Consider the following 19,140-nt stretch of genomic DNA (forward strand, 5'->3'; position numbering starts at 1 on the left):
GACAAAGAACTTTTAAATTATTTGTAATCTTTATGTTTTTTTATCCAGTTGACCACTTGATTAAATATTGCACTTAGGGGAGAGGATGTGGTGTTACTTCCAGAGCTGCAGACTTTTCAACTGGGGAACCAGGTTGGAGTTTCTGCTTCAGCTCAACATTCTGTGATTTTGGTCAAATCACTTAATCTCCCCATGTCTACAACCAAAATGAATTTGATCTTGTGTGATGTAACCAATGTTCATGTAACGCACTCCAATACCTGACAAGTCTGCACTATATAAAACTGCAAAAACACAGAAAATAAGTGTTTTGCACACTTCTGTCATTGGGCTACATTTGGGCTACATCTGGGTGATATTTGTGCTGCATTTGGGCTCTTTTGTCTCTGGTGGCCTTCTTGGGAGATTTATTTGTTATGAAGTTTCCTAATTTCCTCATTTACTGCAGTCTCCTCAGTAGGAAATGCTTTCAGTTTTTTACTTTGATTCCATCAAGAAGGTATTCAGATATGTCACACATTTGCCATAAATTCTGAATGTTAGCACTCTAGTTGCTCATTAAATCACTGTAGTAAAGCTACTGCTCACCACGAAAGTCTGCTGCTGGTATTAAAAGTGCATGTTTCAGTGTGCATATCAGAATTTTTTAATGAAATAGAAGAGGATTTGAGAAGTCACTCAAAATGTGCCCTAATTTTTCTTTCTTCAGCACAAATCATAATTTCTATGGCAAAATGAACCCCCTCGTTGTGTTCCTTTTTAAATTAAATGTTTTAAGTGTTACCAGCTTATTCCAATCAAGATGGCTTCAGGTGTGCCATACTTTTGTCATAAGTAAGACAGTAAGCGCTCTAGTTGTTCTTAAGAATACTCTGGGACATTCTGTCATTGGGCTATACTTGGGCTACATCTGGGTGATATTTGGGCTACATTTGGGCTCTTTTGTCTCTGGTGGCCATCTTGGGAGATTTATTTGTTATGACGTTTCCTAATTTCCTCATTTACTGCAGTCTCCTCAGTAGGAAATGCTTTCAGTTTCTTACTTTGATTCCATCAAGAAGGTATTCAGACATGTCACACATTTGCCATACATTCTGAATGTTAGCTCTCTAGTTGCTCATTGGACACTGTAGTAAAGCTACTGCTCACCATGGAAGTCTGCTGCTAGTATTAAAAGTGCATGTTTCAGTGTGCATATCAGAATTTTTAATGAAATAGAAGAGGATTTGAGAAGTCACTCAAAATGTGCCCTAATTTTTCTTTCTTCAGCACAAATCATAATTTCTATGGCAAAATGAATGAACCCCCTCATTGTGTTCCTTTTTAAATTAAATGTTTTAAGTGTTACCAGTTTATTCCAATCAAGATGGCTTCAGGTGTGCCATACTTTTGTCATAAGTAAGACAGTTAGCGCTCTAGTTGTTCTTAAGAATACTCTGGGACATTCTGTCATTGGGCTATACTTGGTCTACATCTGGGTGATATTTGGGCTACATTTGGGCTCTTTTGTCTCTGGTGGCCATCTTGGGAGATTTATTTGTTATGAAGTTTCCTAATTTCCTCATTTACTGCAGTCTCCTCAGTAGGAAATACTTTCAGTTTTTTACTTTGGTTCCATCAAGAAGGCATTCAGATGTGTCACATATTTGCCATAAATTCTTAATGTTAGCACTCTAGTTGCACATTAGATCACTGTAGTAAAGCTACTTCTCACCAGGGAAGTCTGCTGCTGGTATTGAAAGTGCATGTTTCAGTCTGCATGTCAGAATTTTTTAATGAAATAGAAGAGGATTTGAGAAGTCACTCAAAATGTGCCCTAATTTTTCTTTCTGCAGCACTAATCATACTTTCTATGGCAAAATGAACCCCCTCATGTTGTTCCTTTTTAAATTAAATGTTTTAAGAGTTACCACTTTATTCCAATCAAGATGGCTTTAGGTGTGCAACACGTTTGTCATAAGTAGGACTGTTAGCGCTCTAGTTGTTCTTTAGAACACTCTGGGAAGCTGCAGTAGAACACAAAGGAATCAACTGACAGTCTCTGCCCTTGTTGGATGTACATATTTACTGAGAATGTCAGACTTCATTCTCACATGACTGGGAAAGATAATGTGAATTTACAGAAAATATGCTCTCAGTTTAGCTTATAGATCACCTTCCAAACCTCTGTGGGAAAAGCATGAGAAAATAGTTTTCTCTCAAACATGATTCATGATATCACAGCAGAAGGCTTTTTCACATGGTAAATTCACCTTAGAACACACCACAATTCCTAAAATGAGTATGGTACCATCAACAAATGATTTATAATGTAACTAAAGTCTTAAAACCTTCTATTAACCTCAATGCTTTTTAATGAGGTGCTATCATGTATATTGGTCCCAAGATGGCTGCCAACACTTCATGGATGAAATACTGACAGCCAATCAGATCTCACGATGAGATGTGTGGTTAGGTTCCGCCCAGATATATCTATCTTTTTAACTCTAATTTGCTCAGGAACTACTGAAAAGATTTACACCATTTAAGCAAAAGGCACGAGTCTGAACTGAGGACTACCTCTTTGCCAAATTTGGTCTAATTCCGTTCAGCAGTTCGGGCTGTAGCTGCGTCAACAGGTCCTATGGGAAAATGCATGGAGAAAATGTGTTTTGGGACCCCCCTTTTTTCTTGGCCCCCGCTTGACAAATCACCGTGAAATTTTCAGGATAGGAGCGGACCAGAACTGGTCAAAAGTTTTGAAAAGTTTTTGAAGATTCGTCAATCCGCGCCAATGTTATTCCAAATAGAATGTTGCGGATTTCCTATGGAAAATAGGTCCTAACTATAACTACCTACTGCCGACTGGCAGTAGGAAATATAAATATATATATATATATATATATATATATATATATATATATATATATATATATATATATATATATATATATATATATATATATATATGGCCACGCCCACTGAGGCGGGAGACTAACCATTTAAAAGTCGTGTTGAAAAAATGCCAGTTTCATTCCTCGTTAGTCTGTGATCCTTTGAAGAAGTGCTCCTCAAGCACGAAACGCGTCAGGAGGGACTTATGTTGTGCAACGATGTCTGTTACTGTGTTTGCCTTTGCACAATAAAACGATGGCAGAAGAAATACTTACCTGTGGTGGTCCTCTCTCTACAGGCAACTTTGCGGTTTGATGTTTAGCGGCCCCGCCTGAGCCGCGAGAGTGACCCTGCTGCACCCAGCGCAGTCCTGCTGAAGTGCCAATCTACATTTCGGCGTTCTGGACAGGAAGTGCTTTTGTGCGATGTAAGCGGCAACCCAGAAACCTACATGCCGTATTGCATACCCACTTGGGATTTACAAACAGTATTGAGGATTGAAGCCTGGCGACTCACTGCAGCAAGATTCAACACTACAGCTACCATCGGCCACAGGGGTGGCCACGCCCACTGAGGCGGGAGAATAACCATTTAAAAGTCGTGTTGAAAAAATGCCAGTTTCATTCCTCGTTAGTCCGTGATCCTTTGAAGAAGTGCTCCTCAAGCACGAAACGCGTCAGGAGGGACTTATGTTGTGCAACGATGTCTGTGACTGTGTTTGCCTTTGCACAATAAAACGATGGCAGAAGAAATACTTACCTGTGGTGGTCCTCTCTCTACAGGCAACTTTGCGGTTTGATATATATATATATATATATTCACTGAAAAAAACACAAGTTATAGATAGAAGTTAGCATTTAAAAAACCTTAGAAATTCACTGAAGAAACCACAAGTTTCAGGGACGTTATAGTTAGTCGGACATTTCACTCATACAAAACCAGAGAAATTTGGTCGTTATAGTTAATTCAGCTGACTATAACTCGCGCCCCCACAATGCACTGCTGATGACGTCACATATTACATCATTCATTACATGGTCAGTGACATCACTGATTCCATCACTGATGACATCTCAAATGATATATATATTATATATATATTCACTTAAAAATCCATAGGCTTCAGGGACGGTATAGTTGGTTGGACATTTCACTCGGACAAAACCAGAGAAATTCGTCCGTTATAGTTAGTTGAGCTAACTATAACTTGCGCCCCCGCAATGCACTGCTGATGACATCACATATTACATCATTCATGACATGGTCAGTGACATCACTGAGGACATCACTGATGACATCTCAAATGACATCACTGAAGACATCATCCAGTGACTGTGTGTTTCTGTAAAGTTTAAATACGTTTTATATATATGGAAAGGTGTATTGAAGAATGAGTGTGTGTATAAGTGTCTAGATGGAGGATTTAGTATGTGCATGACTGACTGTATAAGTGAGTGATTAAATGTGACTTACTGAATGCATGGGTTAGTGACTAAACTGTGTGAATGTCTGTATCAGTCTGTCTGTTGTTGTGTAAGCTGCTGCATGGGTTGGTCAGTAGCTGCATGAGTTTCTACATGGGTTATTGATTGGTTGCCTGAGTATTTGTATGGGAGACTGTGAGTGGGTGGGAGGTGTGTGACTCTGTGCATAGATGTGTGATTGGTTGATTCACTTGGTGTATGGGTTCAAGAGTGCATGTGGAAACAGCTGTATGGGTGGATGAGTATGTGTATGGGTGTGTTTGTGAGTGAATGGATGTCTCAGTGGTACATGTCCAATTAACTACATACGTAAAAGGCAGTGTATGTGAGAGTTGGAGTATATAAATGTCTATACATGTGAGTCATGTGATTGTGAGAGTGGCTGTATGGATGAGTGTGTACTTGAATCAGTGATTGTATAATAGAGTAAGTATTCATTAGTATCTGTATGAATAAGTGAGGTGGTCTGTGTATAACTGTATAGGTGAGTAAATGGGAGTGTAATTGATTTTTTGCATGACTGTCAAGGTGTGTGAGTAACTCCATGGATGAGTGGCGGTGTGTGCGTGTCTGTATAGGTGTATGAGTGCATATGATAGTGTTATATTAATGGGTGACTGCATGTATGAGTGATTGTATAGGTGAATGAGTAGATGTGTGTGTAGACCTATGAATCAGTGAGTGTGTGTGCAGTAACTGGTATTGGTGTGCCGATGGTTTCGAAAATTGTAGTCTGTATTTTACAGTGGGTGTTTCAAAGGTTATATTAGAGTGTGAGGAGGTGCATCAGATTTTCATGTGGATGATGTCATCAGTGATGTCATCGGTGATGTCATTTGAGATGTCATCAGTGATGTCCTGAGTGATGTCACTGACCATGTCATAAATGATTTAATATGCGACGTCATCAGCAGTGTATGGCGGGGCTCAAGTTATAGTTAGCTCAAATAACTATAACGGCCAAATTTCTCTGGTTTTCTACGAGTGAAAAGTCCAACTAACTATAACGTCACTGAAACCTATGGTTTTTTCAGTGAATTTCTGAGGTTTTTTAAATGCTAATTTCTAAGTAGAACATGTCTGAAACCTATGTTTTTTTCAGTGAATTTCAAAGGTTTTTTAAATGCTAATTTCTAACTATAATGTCCCTAAAACCTATGTTTTTTTTAGCGAATTTCAAAGGTTTTTTAATTGTTAATTTCTAACTATAACATACCAGTCACATTTCCAGAGTGGTGGAGAAAGGTGAGCGTGGCCTCCAAAACACCTCTTAGCAATCCCGCTGTGTGTGATTTGCTGGAGGTAACAGGAGGAGTAGTTAGCCCTCAATGTCAATGGAACCACCAGTAAGTCCCACACAGCAGGATTGCTAACTTCTTATATCAGGCCCCGCCCCCTCCCTGCACCACTGTGCAAACGCACCCCCTAGCACATTGTAAGTTGGGGGATTAAGTCCCCTTGAATCCCGAAAGTCCCTGGTGGCCAACTAGCCCACCAGGTACCTCCAGTAAGCGCCACAGAGCTGCTTTCCAGAGAGGTGGTTCGAGGCCCCACCCCTTTTTACACCTCTATGCAACACAGCTCATGGGTACTTACTGGAGGTACCTGATGGGATAGTGCACCCCCAGGGACCCACAGGATAGAAGGGGAATTAATCCCCCAACTCAACACGCCCTGTGGTATGTTTTAATCTGGGGATTATGTCCCCTTGAATCCTGAGGGTCCCTGGGGGCCAACTAGCCCACCAGGTACCTTCAATAAGTGCCACAGAGCTGCGTTGAAGAGAGGTGGTCCGAGGCCATGCCCCTTTTTACACCTCTCTGCAATGAAACTCTGTGGCACTTACTGGAGGTACCTGGTGGGCTAGATAGCCTCCAGGGACTCTCAGGATTCAAGGGAACTAATTTCCCACCTTAAAACGTGCTACAGGTCATGTTTGCACAGTGTTGCAGGGAGGGGGCGGGGCCTCTGGCGATTTGCTGGTTCTTTTTTTTCTTTTTTGTTTGTATTTTTTGGAAGGGGGGCTGCGCGGCCCCCTTCCCTGGGCCACTTTTTGCCCCGGGGACCCTATCCCCGAGACCTGACAGCCTTGGTTTTTTTTTAAGTATGCAGTGGGGGACCGTGTGGCCCGCCTCCTCTGGTCAATTTTGGCCCCGGGGACTCTATCCCCGAGCCGGCCTGTTTTTTTAGGGAGGCCGAGTGGCCCCCCTCCGAGGCCATTTCTAGACCCGGGGACCCCATCCCCGGGGCCTGGCCACTCTGTTGGGGACTGTGGGGGGAGACCCAATGCCCCCACGTCCCTGCCAGCTCCCCACCTCTTGCGGGAGCCGGCGTTACGTTTCCTCAAGGGGAGCTGCTGACATGCGGCTCCCCTTGTGGAAAAGCATGCTGGTTTGGATTTTGTAAGCGAGAGCAGGAAACCTGCTCTCACTTACAGAATTCAAACCAGTGTCTGCTATGACAGGGCAGGAGCTGCATGTCTCCTGCCCTCTCATAGCAAACAGCAGTGTCCCAGGGGTGGGCACCCTGGGACACTGCAGGAGACCAGCCCTGTGGGGTGGCGGTCCCCAGGGCCAACAAGGGCTTCAAAAGAGGGTCGCGCAGCCCCCCTCCCTTCATTTTAAAAGCCAGTGGTCCCCAGGGCCTGGGGGTCAATAACAGACCCCCAAATTTAAATATAGATTGCCCCGGGAGGTGTTGGTCCCTGGGGCGTGTGTGGGTCTCGAACCTCCCCACACCTTTTAACATTAAACAAGAGAGACCCGCGGAGGTGGTGGTCCCTGGGGCTGAGATGGGCCACGTGCCCCCCCGCAATTTAGTATCAAAGACTCGGGGAGGTAGTGGTCCCCGGGGGCAGCGTGGGTGGCTTGTGACCCCTGCACGCTTTTTTTGTTTACAGCCCCAGGGAGGTGGCGGTCCCTGGGGTACAGAGACCCTCACATGCCCCTGCTAATATTTTTTGGCAATACCCCTGGGACCTGGCCCACCCGGGGGCCTCATTTAAATGAAGCGCGGAGCCCGCACTACACTGTTTTAAAAATGTTGGCGTGATTCGCGACCCCAGCGCGAATTCCACTGAAATAAAAAAAATGCTTATTTTAGCCCTTGGGGTCCTTGTGGGACCCCTGAGCAGGCCTAGGGGGTCAGGGTGTTTCTACACTACCCCCTTTTCTTCATCTTTCACCTTTTTTTCACTGTTTTGTTGTGACTCGGTTCTACTGAGTCACAAGATGGCTGCCAACACTTCCTGGTTTGGAGTGTTGGCAGCCAATCAGAGTAAAGCTTGTGGTCGGGAGGGTTCATGAACCCACCGCGGCCATAGATATTGAAACTTTTTCTTTCTTTAACTTCTCAGGAACTACTGAACGGATTTACACCATTTAACAGAAAGGACTCTTTCTGAACCAAGGGCTACCTTTTTGCCACATTTGGTGTAATTCCGTTCAGCAGTTCAAGCTGTAGCTTTGTCTAAAGTTGCCTATGGAAAATAACATGGGAAAAATGTGTTATTGAACCACCATTTTTTCTCAGCCTGCACCTAGCGAATCACCCCGAAACTTTCAAGACAGGAGCTGACCGGAGCTGATCACTAGTTTTGAACATTTCACGAAGATTAGTCAACTGGCGCCAAAGGCATTGGGAAAACAAAAAATGGTTTTCTTATGGGATCTAGGTCCTAACTATAACTACCTACTGGCGACCGCAGTAGGTAATATATTTATATCCATCAAAAAGGTTGCCCTGCTGTGAGGACTCGCCTTCAGAGGGACATGAATTAATGACACCATGCTTACTCCGTCCAAAGTTAATTTATTCACTGCATTCTAACGTGTTTCGAGGCCTTATGGCCTCTTCATCAGAGGAAAAAAGCACAGACAACAGGAAATGCTGCTCCAGTAATTAAAACACATGCGCTAATTATTCACAAGTGGGTATCAAAGTCAAAGTTACTTTATTCCATTAATACAATATTAATCATAAAAGTTACAGACATACATCACAAATAACATTTCTTGAAAACCAGACAATTCTTATCAGCAATTTGTCAATGTCCATGTTCTCAGAGGCGCACATAAAAATGAGGCGACGCTAACACAAATTAAACGATCAGACAACATTCGTAAAAAGTGTAACGCAGGGCAACATTGTCTAAATTCTAATTTGCGTAAAAAATGAATTAAAAACCTTTTACGTTGATTACAATAAAATTTCCAAAAGAAGAAGATGTGCAAATCAGTTTATAATGAGAAATCATCGCAAGGGCAGTACAGGAGATCATTACTGGAATAAATACCAGCCGGGTAGCACAGCATACATGGGATATAATTTAGGCAGAATCGTAACAGAACAAATCTGTGCCGAGGGATTGTAACAAACTCCAAATAGGAGTGTATTCCTTTAACCTACAGTGGACCCTCCAGATTTTCCCGTATAGTAGGTTTCTTATAAGTGCATTCATTCTCACATCATTGGAAAAGGCTAAAAAATACGTTTTTAAAAGCTTTTTTGAAACAGATACACAATTTCCCGGTGACTCAAACAAACTCCCAGAGTCTAGGGTGTATAGGGTATTTTTCACATATTTTAACCATAGGATTTTCTCAGTGTGTTCCATGGCTAAGCAATCAGTTATTGTTTCTTGGGTAAGCCGCACAGTATCTCTGGACCATACTGAGTGCCAGAGAAAGATAGGGGCTATCTTGATCTGATCAGTTATATAGGGGATATTTAGCTCTTGATGTAGTTTAAAATTGGGACCGCTACTCGGGAGACCCAACATAGAGTTCCAAAAACTATCCTCTGTTACTTGTAGATCCTTTACTTTAGCATGACCCCACACTCCAGCAACATACGCTGCTACTGCACTAGATTTGGCCCCATAGACTTTCTTTACAATAGCTGAGTTTCTTGTTCCCACTTTTTTTTTAAAAAGGGCGTATTGCATTAGTACTCTTTTCCAGCAACATCCCTCGATTCGCCACCATGTTCCCCCAAGATGCTCCATAGTCTAGGGCAACCCCCAAATAGGAGAAAAGATCTGTCTGTGCCACTTTGCGGTTCGAAATAAAGAAGGCAGGGGGATTTTTCTACTTTTTTCCTGCTATTAATACGAATGACATAGATTCATTTGTATGGGGGTCCAGATTTTTCATTAATACCACATAATTATTCAACAATTCCTGAAGCGATCTTCCCGTGCGTGCCAGTAACACAGCATCATCTGCATACAATAAAATTGGAATGTGCGTCTTATTTATTCTGGGTACATCTAAAGCTGATTGAAGCAGGAGGGACTCCACCCTATTAGTGTAAAGTGAGAACAGAAAGGGGGCTAGAATGCACCCTTGGCGAACGCCTCTTGTGACTGGGAAACATCTGGTGCATTCACCCTGAGAGACATACCTTACGCAAGCTTCACTCCTCACATACAGTTGTCTTATGAAGTTAATTATTCCATTATTTATCCCATTATCTATCCCCATGTCCCTCATTATCTTCCATAAATATGAGTGAGTTACACAGTCGAAGGCTGCGCTAAGGTCCATAAAGGCCAGGTAGAGATTGCCTTCCTTAGCTTGGATATACTTCGCTATAAGCAAGCTCAGATTCATGCACTGATATTGGGTCCCTCTACATTTTCTAAATCTATATTGTACCGGGATTAGGATGTTATTTGACAAAGCCCATGCCTCCAATCTATTTAGTAACACTCTTCGCCATAAGTTTGGTCGTGATTTCAAGGAGGGAAATTGGCCTATAGTTTCTGGGGTCTAGTTTGTCCCCTTTTTTAAAAATTGGGATTAAAACTGCTTTGTGGCAAGAGACCGGGGTCCCTCTTTGGCTATGGCATTACATGTATTAGTAAGCAGAGGGCCCCACAGGCCTGGGCAATCTGTAGAAAATAATCTATTGGGGTGCGCTCTATGTCCGGAGCTTTATTACTGGAGCATTGGGCTAAGGCTGCCCCTATATCCATGTTATTAAAAATAAGGAGGATATTATATGGTTGGCAGAGCTCATCTCCCATTGGTTCTGGATCCATTCCCAAACCTTTAAACATTTTACTAAAATGCTCCACCCATGAATCCTCATCCACATGTGTGTCCAGATTAGGATCGGAGCTTTGTTTTAGAAATGGTGCATTAACCATTAACCAGAAGTCCCTCATATTGTTTTTAACTGTAGCTTTCAGTAATTTCTCCCAAAGCTCTTCTTTCAATAATTTTAACTGGTACTTCCTAGCCTTGAAATAACTCTGCCGGACCTGTTTCACCAGGGCGTGATTTCTTGGAACACACTTGAGGGATCGATGTAAGTGGAAAAGTGCCTTAGTGCGGTTATGATCAAACCTTTTTGGTCCTACAGGTTTGTGTGACCCGCCACTCTTGGAAAGAGTATCTTTGTCTGGCATGCTGGTACCTGTAGTTCTGATAGCCGGTGCGGTGTTACCTCAGTGGGCTCTGTTGTTCTGCTGCCATTCAAAAGTATATTAAAATACCCCAGTGGGCCATTGGGCCGAGGAAACAGGCAAATAGCATATAAGTCCCGCTGTGCCATTTACATCCGACGTAAAAGAACCTTCCTCCGTCATTGGCCCCGCAAACACTTTCACGGTGGCAATTTCTCTGCGGCCAGGCTGCTGCAATTACATCCATCAAAAAGGTTGCCCTGCTGTGAGAACTCGCTATCAGCGGGACATGAATTAATGACACCATGCTTACTCTATCCAATCGCAGCTGCAACCCAAACTGCTGAACAGAATTACACCAAATTTGGTAGAAAGGTAGACCTTTGTTCAGAGTTGTGCCTTTTGCTTAAATGGTGTAAATCCGTTCAGTAGTTCCTGAGAAAATCAAAATCAAAATCATAGATATATCTATGGCCTCGGAGGATCCGCTCACCCTATGCGCACCCAGTGCGCACCCTCCCGATCACAAGCTGCATGCTAATTGGCTGTCAACACTCCAAATCAGGAAGTGTTGGCAGCCATCAACCTAATAAAAGAACACGCAAAACGCGAAAAGGGGAGCGCGGATTCTGCCGATCAAAAAAAATAATCGAAGCACGTGCTTCAATGCTACTTAGCCCCCAGGGGGGCCAAATCCCGGGGGCATGTTAATAATAAAGTAGGGGGCCCAATCCCCCCCACTGCCCTGGGGATGCAAAGTATGAATAATTGCGGGGGGCACACAGCCCCCCCACCTCTGGGGACCGCCACCCCCCAGGTCTTAATAGTTTAATGTGGGGGTCCTCTAAGGCCCCCCGAGCCCCGGGAAGCACCACCCCCCAGGCCTCGACTTTATTAACATTGCGGGGGCGGCACACAGCCCCCCCGCAGCCCCAGGGACCGCCACCCGGGGCTTTTTTTAAATAAATAAATACCCTGTGTGGGGGACTCAAGCCCCCCCACAGGCCCCAGGGACTGCCACCTCCCCAGGGCACTAAAGATTCAAATTGGGGGGTCCATGACGGACCCCCCCAGCCCCGGGGACCACCACCCCCAGGGCTTTGTAAAATATGGGAGGGGGGCCGCGCGGCCCCCCTCCTGGAACCTTGTTATGGCCCTGGGGACTGCCACTCCCCAGGGCCGGCTCCTGCAGTGTCCCGGGGTGCCCACCCCGGGACACTGTAGTTTTCTATGGCATCGTGGGAGCCTCGTGGCTCCCACCCTGCCATATCAAACTGCTTTGGTATTTGGAAGAGAGAGCAGGAAACCTGCTCTCTCTTCCAAATAGCAAAGCAAATTGCTTTTCCACAGGGGCAGCTGCATCTTAGCAGCTCCCCGTGTGGAAAAGCAATGCCGGCTCCCACATGAGGCGGGGAGCTGGCGGGACCGTGGGGGGATTGGGGACCCCCCCGGTTCCGGTCCCCAACGGAGAGAGCCAGCCCTGGGGGATGGGGTCCCTAGAGCTACAAGTGGCCCGGGAGGGGGGTCACACACCCCCCTCCCCAAAATGTAATTTAATTTAAATAAAATAAAAAAGGCCGGCCTGGGGGGATGGGGTCCCTGTGGCCATAATTGGCCTAAGGAGGGGAGCAAGGCAGCCCCCTCCTATATAAATAATTATTTTAAAACAAGGGCCATGCCCCGGGTGATGTGGTAACCGGGGCCGATTGTGGCCTCGGGAGGTGCCCACATTTTTTATTTAAAAAAATAAATTAGGGGGAAGGCCCTGGGGGATGGCGTCTCCGGGGCCAAAATATTAGGAAAAGAAGGGGGGCCACACAGCCCCCTTCTTAAACAAAAAAAATGAAAAAGACCGGCATTGCGCCGGAGGCCACGCCCCCTTCTTGTAGCACTCTGCAAACACGCCCCCTGGCGCGTTTGCAGAGGGGGAACTAATTGCCCTTGAATACTGGGGGTCCCTGGGGGCCAACTAGCCCACCAGAAACCTCCAGTATGCCCCAGGGGGCTACATTGCAGAGAGGTGGCTCGAGGCCACGCCCCTTTTTACACCACACAACGCAGCTCTTTGGCACTTACTGAAGGTAGCTGGTGGGCTAGTTGCACCCCAGGGACCCTCAGTATTCAAGGGGAGTTAATCCCCCAACTTAAAACGCGCCACAGGGTTCATTTGCGTAGTGGTGAAGGGAGGGGGTGGGGTCTGAGTTCACATGCGTGCAAACACATCCTGTGGCACGGTTTAAGTTGGAGAATTAATTCCTTTTCAATCCTGAGGGTCCCTGGGGGACAACTAGCCCACCAGGTACCTCCGGTAAGCGCCACGGAGCATTGCAGAGTGTTGTAAAAAAGGGGCATGCCCTCTGAACACCACTCTGCAACGCAGCCCCCTGGCGCATACTGGAGATACCTGGTGGGTTAGTTGGCCCTCAGGGACCCACAGGATTGTGGAGGAATTAATTCTCTAACTTAAAACGCGCCACAGGGCGTGTTTGCAGACATGTCATCTCAGGCCACTCCCCCTTCCTTCACCACTGTGCAAACATGCCCTGTGGCGCGTTTTAAGTTGGGGAATTAATTCTCTTTCAATACTGAGGGTACTGAGGGTCCCTGAGGGCCAAATAGCCCAACAGGTATCTCCAGGATACGCCAGGCAGCTGCGTTGGAGACAGGTGTTCAGAGGCCACGCCCCTTTTTACACCTCTCTGCAATGCAGCTCTGTGGTGCTTATTGGAGGTACCTAGTGGGCTAGTTTGACCCTAGGGATCCTTAGTATTCAAGGGGACTTAATCTCTTAACTTAGAACGGCCACGGGGCGCGATTACACAGTGGTGAAGAGAGGGGACGGGGCCTGAGGTGATGTGTGCAAACACGCCCTGTGGCACATTTTAACCCGTTCGACGCGCATGACGGAACGGTTCCGTCAAGCACGTCGGTTGCGCTGTGCGCATGACGGAACCGTTCCGTCATGGCCCCGCCCACGCACGGAACCTTCAGCGTGGCGCGGAAATCCGCGCCGCGCTGAAGGGGTTAAGTTGAGGAAGAAATTACCCTTAAATTCTGAGGGACCATGGGGGCCAAGTAGCCCACTAGGTGCTTCCAGGAAGTGCCACTGCGCTGCGTTGCAGAGAGGTGGTACAGGCTGTGCCCCTTTTTACATCTCTCTGCTACGCAGCTCTGTGGCGCTTACTGGATGTACCTACTGGGCTAGTTGGACTCTAGGGACCCTCAAGATTGAAGGGGAATAATTTCCCCAACTTAGAAAAGCGCCACAGGGCGTGTTTGCACAGTGGTGAAGGGAGGGGATCGTGTAGGAAAGTGGCTCTATATATACTGGACCGAAGTAAAATCAGCCGAACTACAAATTCCGATTTACTCACCTGTTATCAGGAGAGACCTCAGTGCTGCAACGTTGAGCCCAGTACTGATCCTGAAAAGTAATTCTAACTGTACTTACCAGTAACTTGAATTTCCTTCCATAGGCTAACATTGATTTGTTTCACTTAGAAATTCTTCTTAGTGTGGAGTTTTAAAATATTCCTCTAAAATCAACTAAACTACGAATTCCGATTTACTCACCTGTTATCAGGAGAGACATCAGTGCTGCATCTTTGAGCCCAGTACTGATCCTGAAACGTAATTCTAACCGTACTTACCAGTAACTTGAATTTCATTCCATAGGATATCATTGCCTGCTTTTTGCTGAAAAAGTTTCTAAGTGTCGATTTTTTAAACTTATAAATATTCCTCTAAAATCAGTCGAACTACGAATTCTGATTTACTCACCTGTTATCAGGAGAGAACCCAGTGCTGCATCTTGAAGCCCAGCACTGACCCTGAAAAGTAATTCTAACCATACTTACCAGTAATTTGAATTTCCTTCCATAGGAATCCATTGTCTGGTTTTCACCAGAAAAGTTTCTAAGTGTCGATTTTCACAAACCACAAATATTCCTTAAAAATCGCCTGTATGACTTAAACGCATTCTTTCAACTGTTTACAGGAGATGCACCAGTGCTCTATCCAGGATCCACCACTGAGTAAGAAAAAGTAACAATAACACTACTTACCTGCTAAGTGAATTTCCTCCCATAGGATAACATTGGTGATTCTATGTGAAAAAGTTTCTGTCAACTTTTAAAATACAATAATATTCCTTAAAAATCACTACTGTAACCAAAATGCTTTTACTCAACTGTTTACAGGAGATGTCCCAGGACTGAATCTAGGATCCAGTCCTGTGGTTAGAAAAGTAATCCATAAAGTAACTAATTGCATTTAACTAGAAATTCCCATTGAGCTCAATTTTGCGTTGTGTTTGAGATTGTGTTGCCTATTGCAACAAACTGTAACTATTCAACTCAAAAAGTCTATTGCCTATTTGAAAAGTATTTAACTTTATATTTTGTAATGTAATGTATAATGTAAATATAGTGTCATTTAAAAAATAAAATATCTAAAAATAAATAGTTTAAAAAAATAAATTTAGCAATTAATACATTCAAAAATTGTCATTAACAAAACCTTTGAAATTCACTGAAAAAACCATAGGTTTCAGTTACGTTAAAGTTAGACATTAGCATTTAAAAAACCTTTGAAATTAACTGAAAAAAACCATAGGTTTCAGGCACGTTATAGTTAGGAATTAGCATTTAAAAAACCTTAGCAATTCATAGAAAAAAACATAGTTTTCAGGGGTGTTATAGTTAGCTGGACATTTCACTCGTACAAAACCATTGAAATTCCACCGTTATAGTTAGTTCAGCTAACTATAACTTGCGCGCCCGCAATGCACTGGTGATGATGTCACATATTACATCTCTCATGACATGGTCAGTGACATCACTGATGACATCATTCATGACATCATCCAGTGAATGTGTGTTTCTGTAAAGTTTAAATATTTTTCATATATATCTATGCCAAGGTGTATTGAAGAAAGAGTGAATTTACAATTCCCTGAATGGATTATTTAGTAGGTGCGTGACTGAACGTATAACTGAGTGATAGAACATGTGTTACTGAATGTATGGGTTAGTGACTAAACTGTGTGAAAGTTTGTATTAGTGTCTCAGTTTGTGTATAAGCGGCTGCATGGGTTGGTGAGTAGCTACATGAGTGTCTATATCGGTTATTGATTTGTTGTCTGAGTATCTCTATGAGTGCCTGAGTGTCTGTGTGGATGGGTGGGGGGGGTGTGACTCTGTGCATACATATCTAAGTGGGTGATTCACTGGTTGTATGGATTCAAAAGTACATCTGGAAAGGGCTGTATGGGTGAGTTAGTGTGTGTATGAGTGTGTTGGTGAGTGAATGAATGTCTCACTGGTATATGTGTGAGTAACTACATATGTTTTAAGGCAGTATATGTGAGTGTTGAAGTATATAAATGACTATACGTGAGAGTAAGTTATTTGAAGGGGTGGGTGTATAAAAGTGTCCGCTTGTATCAGTGATTGTATAAGACAGTAAGTATGTGTTAGTATCTGCATAAATAAGTGATATGGTGTGTGTATAAATAACGCAGTCAGTGTGTATAACTGTATACATGAGTAAATGGGTATGTGATTGATTCTTTGCATGACTGACTAGTTGTGTGAGTAACTCTATGGATGAGTGGCGGACTGTGACTGTATGTATAGGTGTATAAGTGCATAATATTGTACTGTATTGATGAGTAACTGCATGTATTAGTGAGTGGATGTGAATGTAGACCTAGGAAATAGTGGGTGGTATGTAGTATCTGGCATTGTTGTGTGTATGGTTTCAAAAATAGTAGTCTGTATTTTAGAGTGCGTGTATCAAAGTTTATATTAGGCCATCAGTATGTGCATCAGATTATCAGGTGGAAGATGTCATCAGTGATGTCATTTGAGATGTCATCAGTGATGTCACTGACCATGTCATGAGTGATATAATATGTGACGTCATCACCAGTGCATTGCGGGCGCATGAGTTATAGTTAGCTCAACTAACTATAACAGGCAAATTTCTCTGGTTTTATATGAGTCAAATGTCCAACTAACTATAACGTCCCTGAAACCTATGTTTTTTTCAGTGAATTTCTAAGGTTTTTTAAATACTAATTCCTAACTATAACATCTGTAAAACCTATATTTTTTTAGTGAATATATATATATATATATAAATATAATATATATATATATATATATATATATATATATATATATATATATATATATATTACCTACTGGCGGTCGCCAGTAGGTAGTTATAGTTAGGACCCTGTTTCCATAGGAAAACCGTAACATTCTATTTTGAATAACTTTGGCGCCGGTCGACGAATCCTCGCGACATTTTCAAAACTAATGGGGCGCTACGGTCCGCCCCTACCCTGAAAGTCTCGGGGGGATTCGTCAAGCGGGGGCCGAGATAAAAGGGGGGTCCCAAAACGCGTTTTTCCCATGCATTTTTCCATAGGACCTTTAGACACAGCTACAGCCCGAACGGCTGAACAGAGTTCCTTGAAATTTGGCAGAGAGGTAGTCTACAGGTCAAGGAAGTACCTTTTGTAGGTTTGTTGTAAATCTGTTCAGTAGATTCTGAGAAAATAGCCTTTAAATCAATATATATGTCTGAGCCAGCTTACGGTGCGCTTACGGTGCGCTTACCGTACGCGTACGGTGACGTGCGCGAGCGCGATTCTGATTGGCTGTTAGATCTTAGTAAACATTCGAATCGGTCGAAACCAGGAAGTGGCAGCCGCCATTTTGTGTGTTTCACTGTGAAAATAAAGGGTGATAACTTGAAAAGGGGGCAAGGAAGAGAGTTACAGACCCCCTAACATTTGAAAGGGGGTCAAAGAAGGACAGAAAAGTACAAAAAAAACATTTATTAATTTTAAAAAAAATCGCGGGGTACGTGTACGGTAAGCTCACCGTACGCGTACGGTAAAAAAAAAAAAAAATGAAATGAAATGCAGATTTAAGTGTTTAGATATTAGGGGGCTCTAAAAAGAGCCGTTGTGTTTATTAAGTGATTTTTTAGTGGTACCTACAAGTAAGTACCGATGCAGAGTCTAAGGTTCAAGAGGAAGACTCTGTTCCCTTCATCAGTGAAGTGTACACCATCTCCTCTATAACTGTCTTGCATGTCGTAACGCAAGTTGTTGTGGTAAATGGAACCCATACCATAGTCACGGAGGAAAGCAGAAACAGATTTGTTGACGTGCTTTCTTGCTTTGTCAATCTGTGGACAAAAATGATTGGACCAGTTCCATTTTTGCCTTTGGCATATGTTAGAAAACACAAAGGCAGTTTTAGGGAAAAGTGAAAACAGTTGTGCAAAGGTCTCCTTCATAAGCATTTCCAGACCTACCCCAGTCAAAGTGCCTAGGTCATTGCCACCACAGTGCACTATTATGAGGTCAGGGTGTTGGATTTGCATGAAGGATTTCACCAATGGCATCAATTGGTGCCACTTTAACCCTCTCTGACCAATCCATTTAATGTCTACATTTGGCAAAGCAAGGTCTCTCACCATACCTGTTTTCTCTGCATACTTTTCACTCCAGAAGACATAGCTGTGCCCTACAATCCACACTGTGAACATCTTCCAAGGAGATCTGGATGCACTCAGGAGGTGTAATTCAGTAGAATGGTAAAAAGAAATGAAAGACAGTTTGGAAATGGAGGCATACATATTTTTTTTAAATAAAAAGAACTGATTGGCTGTTTCATACCATTCTACACTAAAATCTAGGCTGTGTGTGTCAATTTATAGAAGCATGATTTGTATTGGTAAAGAAAAATGTGTTACCAAAGAACAGTACTATGGATTTGCTGTTAGGTTTGAAAAGTCAAGCACTCTTGCACTTTGAAAATGAAACATTGTCTGTTGAACTTCTGACCTGACTCCACACAGCAGTGTTCCATGAGCTGTTGCTATGGTAGCAGGCAGAAGTCAAGTTGGGGGAAGGGTACTAGGCAGAAGTCAAGTTGGGGGAAGGGTACTTTTTGAAAAGGGTTGGTTTTCAACCAATAGAAATGTGTCATTACATTTGAAAAAAAGGGGGAAGCACTGAGATTTGAAACTAACATGTATATGTGTGGAAAAAGAGAGGGAAACATTGCCATTATCTGGTTCTGCTGAGAGGAGAGAGGTGTACAGAACAGAGATCCTGGCTCTGATAATCTGCTGTTTGAGTGCCACATTTCTTTCACAACTAACTAATTTTAAAGGTGAGTTAAGAGTTTGAGAGGGGATGTATATGGTAAATTAAGAAATGAATAATAGCATTGGAATTCCATTTTGTTGAAGTTGTGTTTATCATTTTGTGTTTTGGGAGAAATTTAAATGTGAGGAACATGTAAAATAATATGGACTATGTTTTCACCATAAATTAAGGTGTACTGGTAT

The 19,140-nt window shown here is 43.3% G+C and overlaps 1 protein-coding gene across 2 annotated transcripts in view; it reads left to right on the forward strand.

Moving 5' to 3' along the window:
- LOC146802565 (acetylserotonin O-methyltransferase-like) overlaps positions 1-19,140 on the forward strand; it is a 689,077-nt gene that overhangs the window by 630,780 nt on the left and 39,157 nt on the right. Inside the window, exon 8 of one of the 2 annotated variants that reach the window (XM_085622125.1) lies at positions 3,173-3,620. The exons of the other annotated variant lie outside the window; for it this stretch is intronic. Within the exon in view, the coding sequence (XP_085478251.1) occupies positions 3,173-3,189 (17 nt within the window). The 3' untranslated portion in view covers positions 3,190-3,620. Of the gene's footprint in view, positions 1-3,172; positions 3,621-19,140 lie in introns of those variants that run through there. 2 annotated transcript variants of the gene reach the window in all.

This window comes from Triturus cristatus, chromosome 8 (genome assembly GCF_964204655.1).
Source record: "Triturus cristatus chromosome 8, aTriCri1.1, whole genome shotgun sequence".
NCBI lineage: Eukaryota > Metazoa > Chordata > Amphibia > Caudata > Salamandridae > Triturus > Triturus cristatus.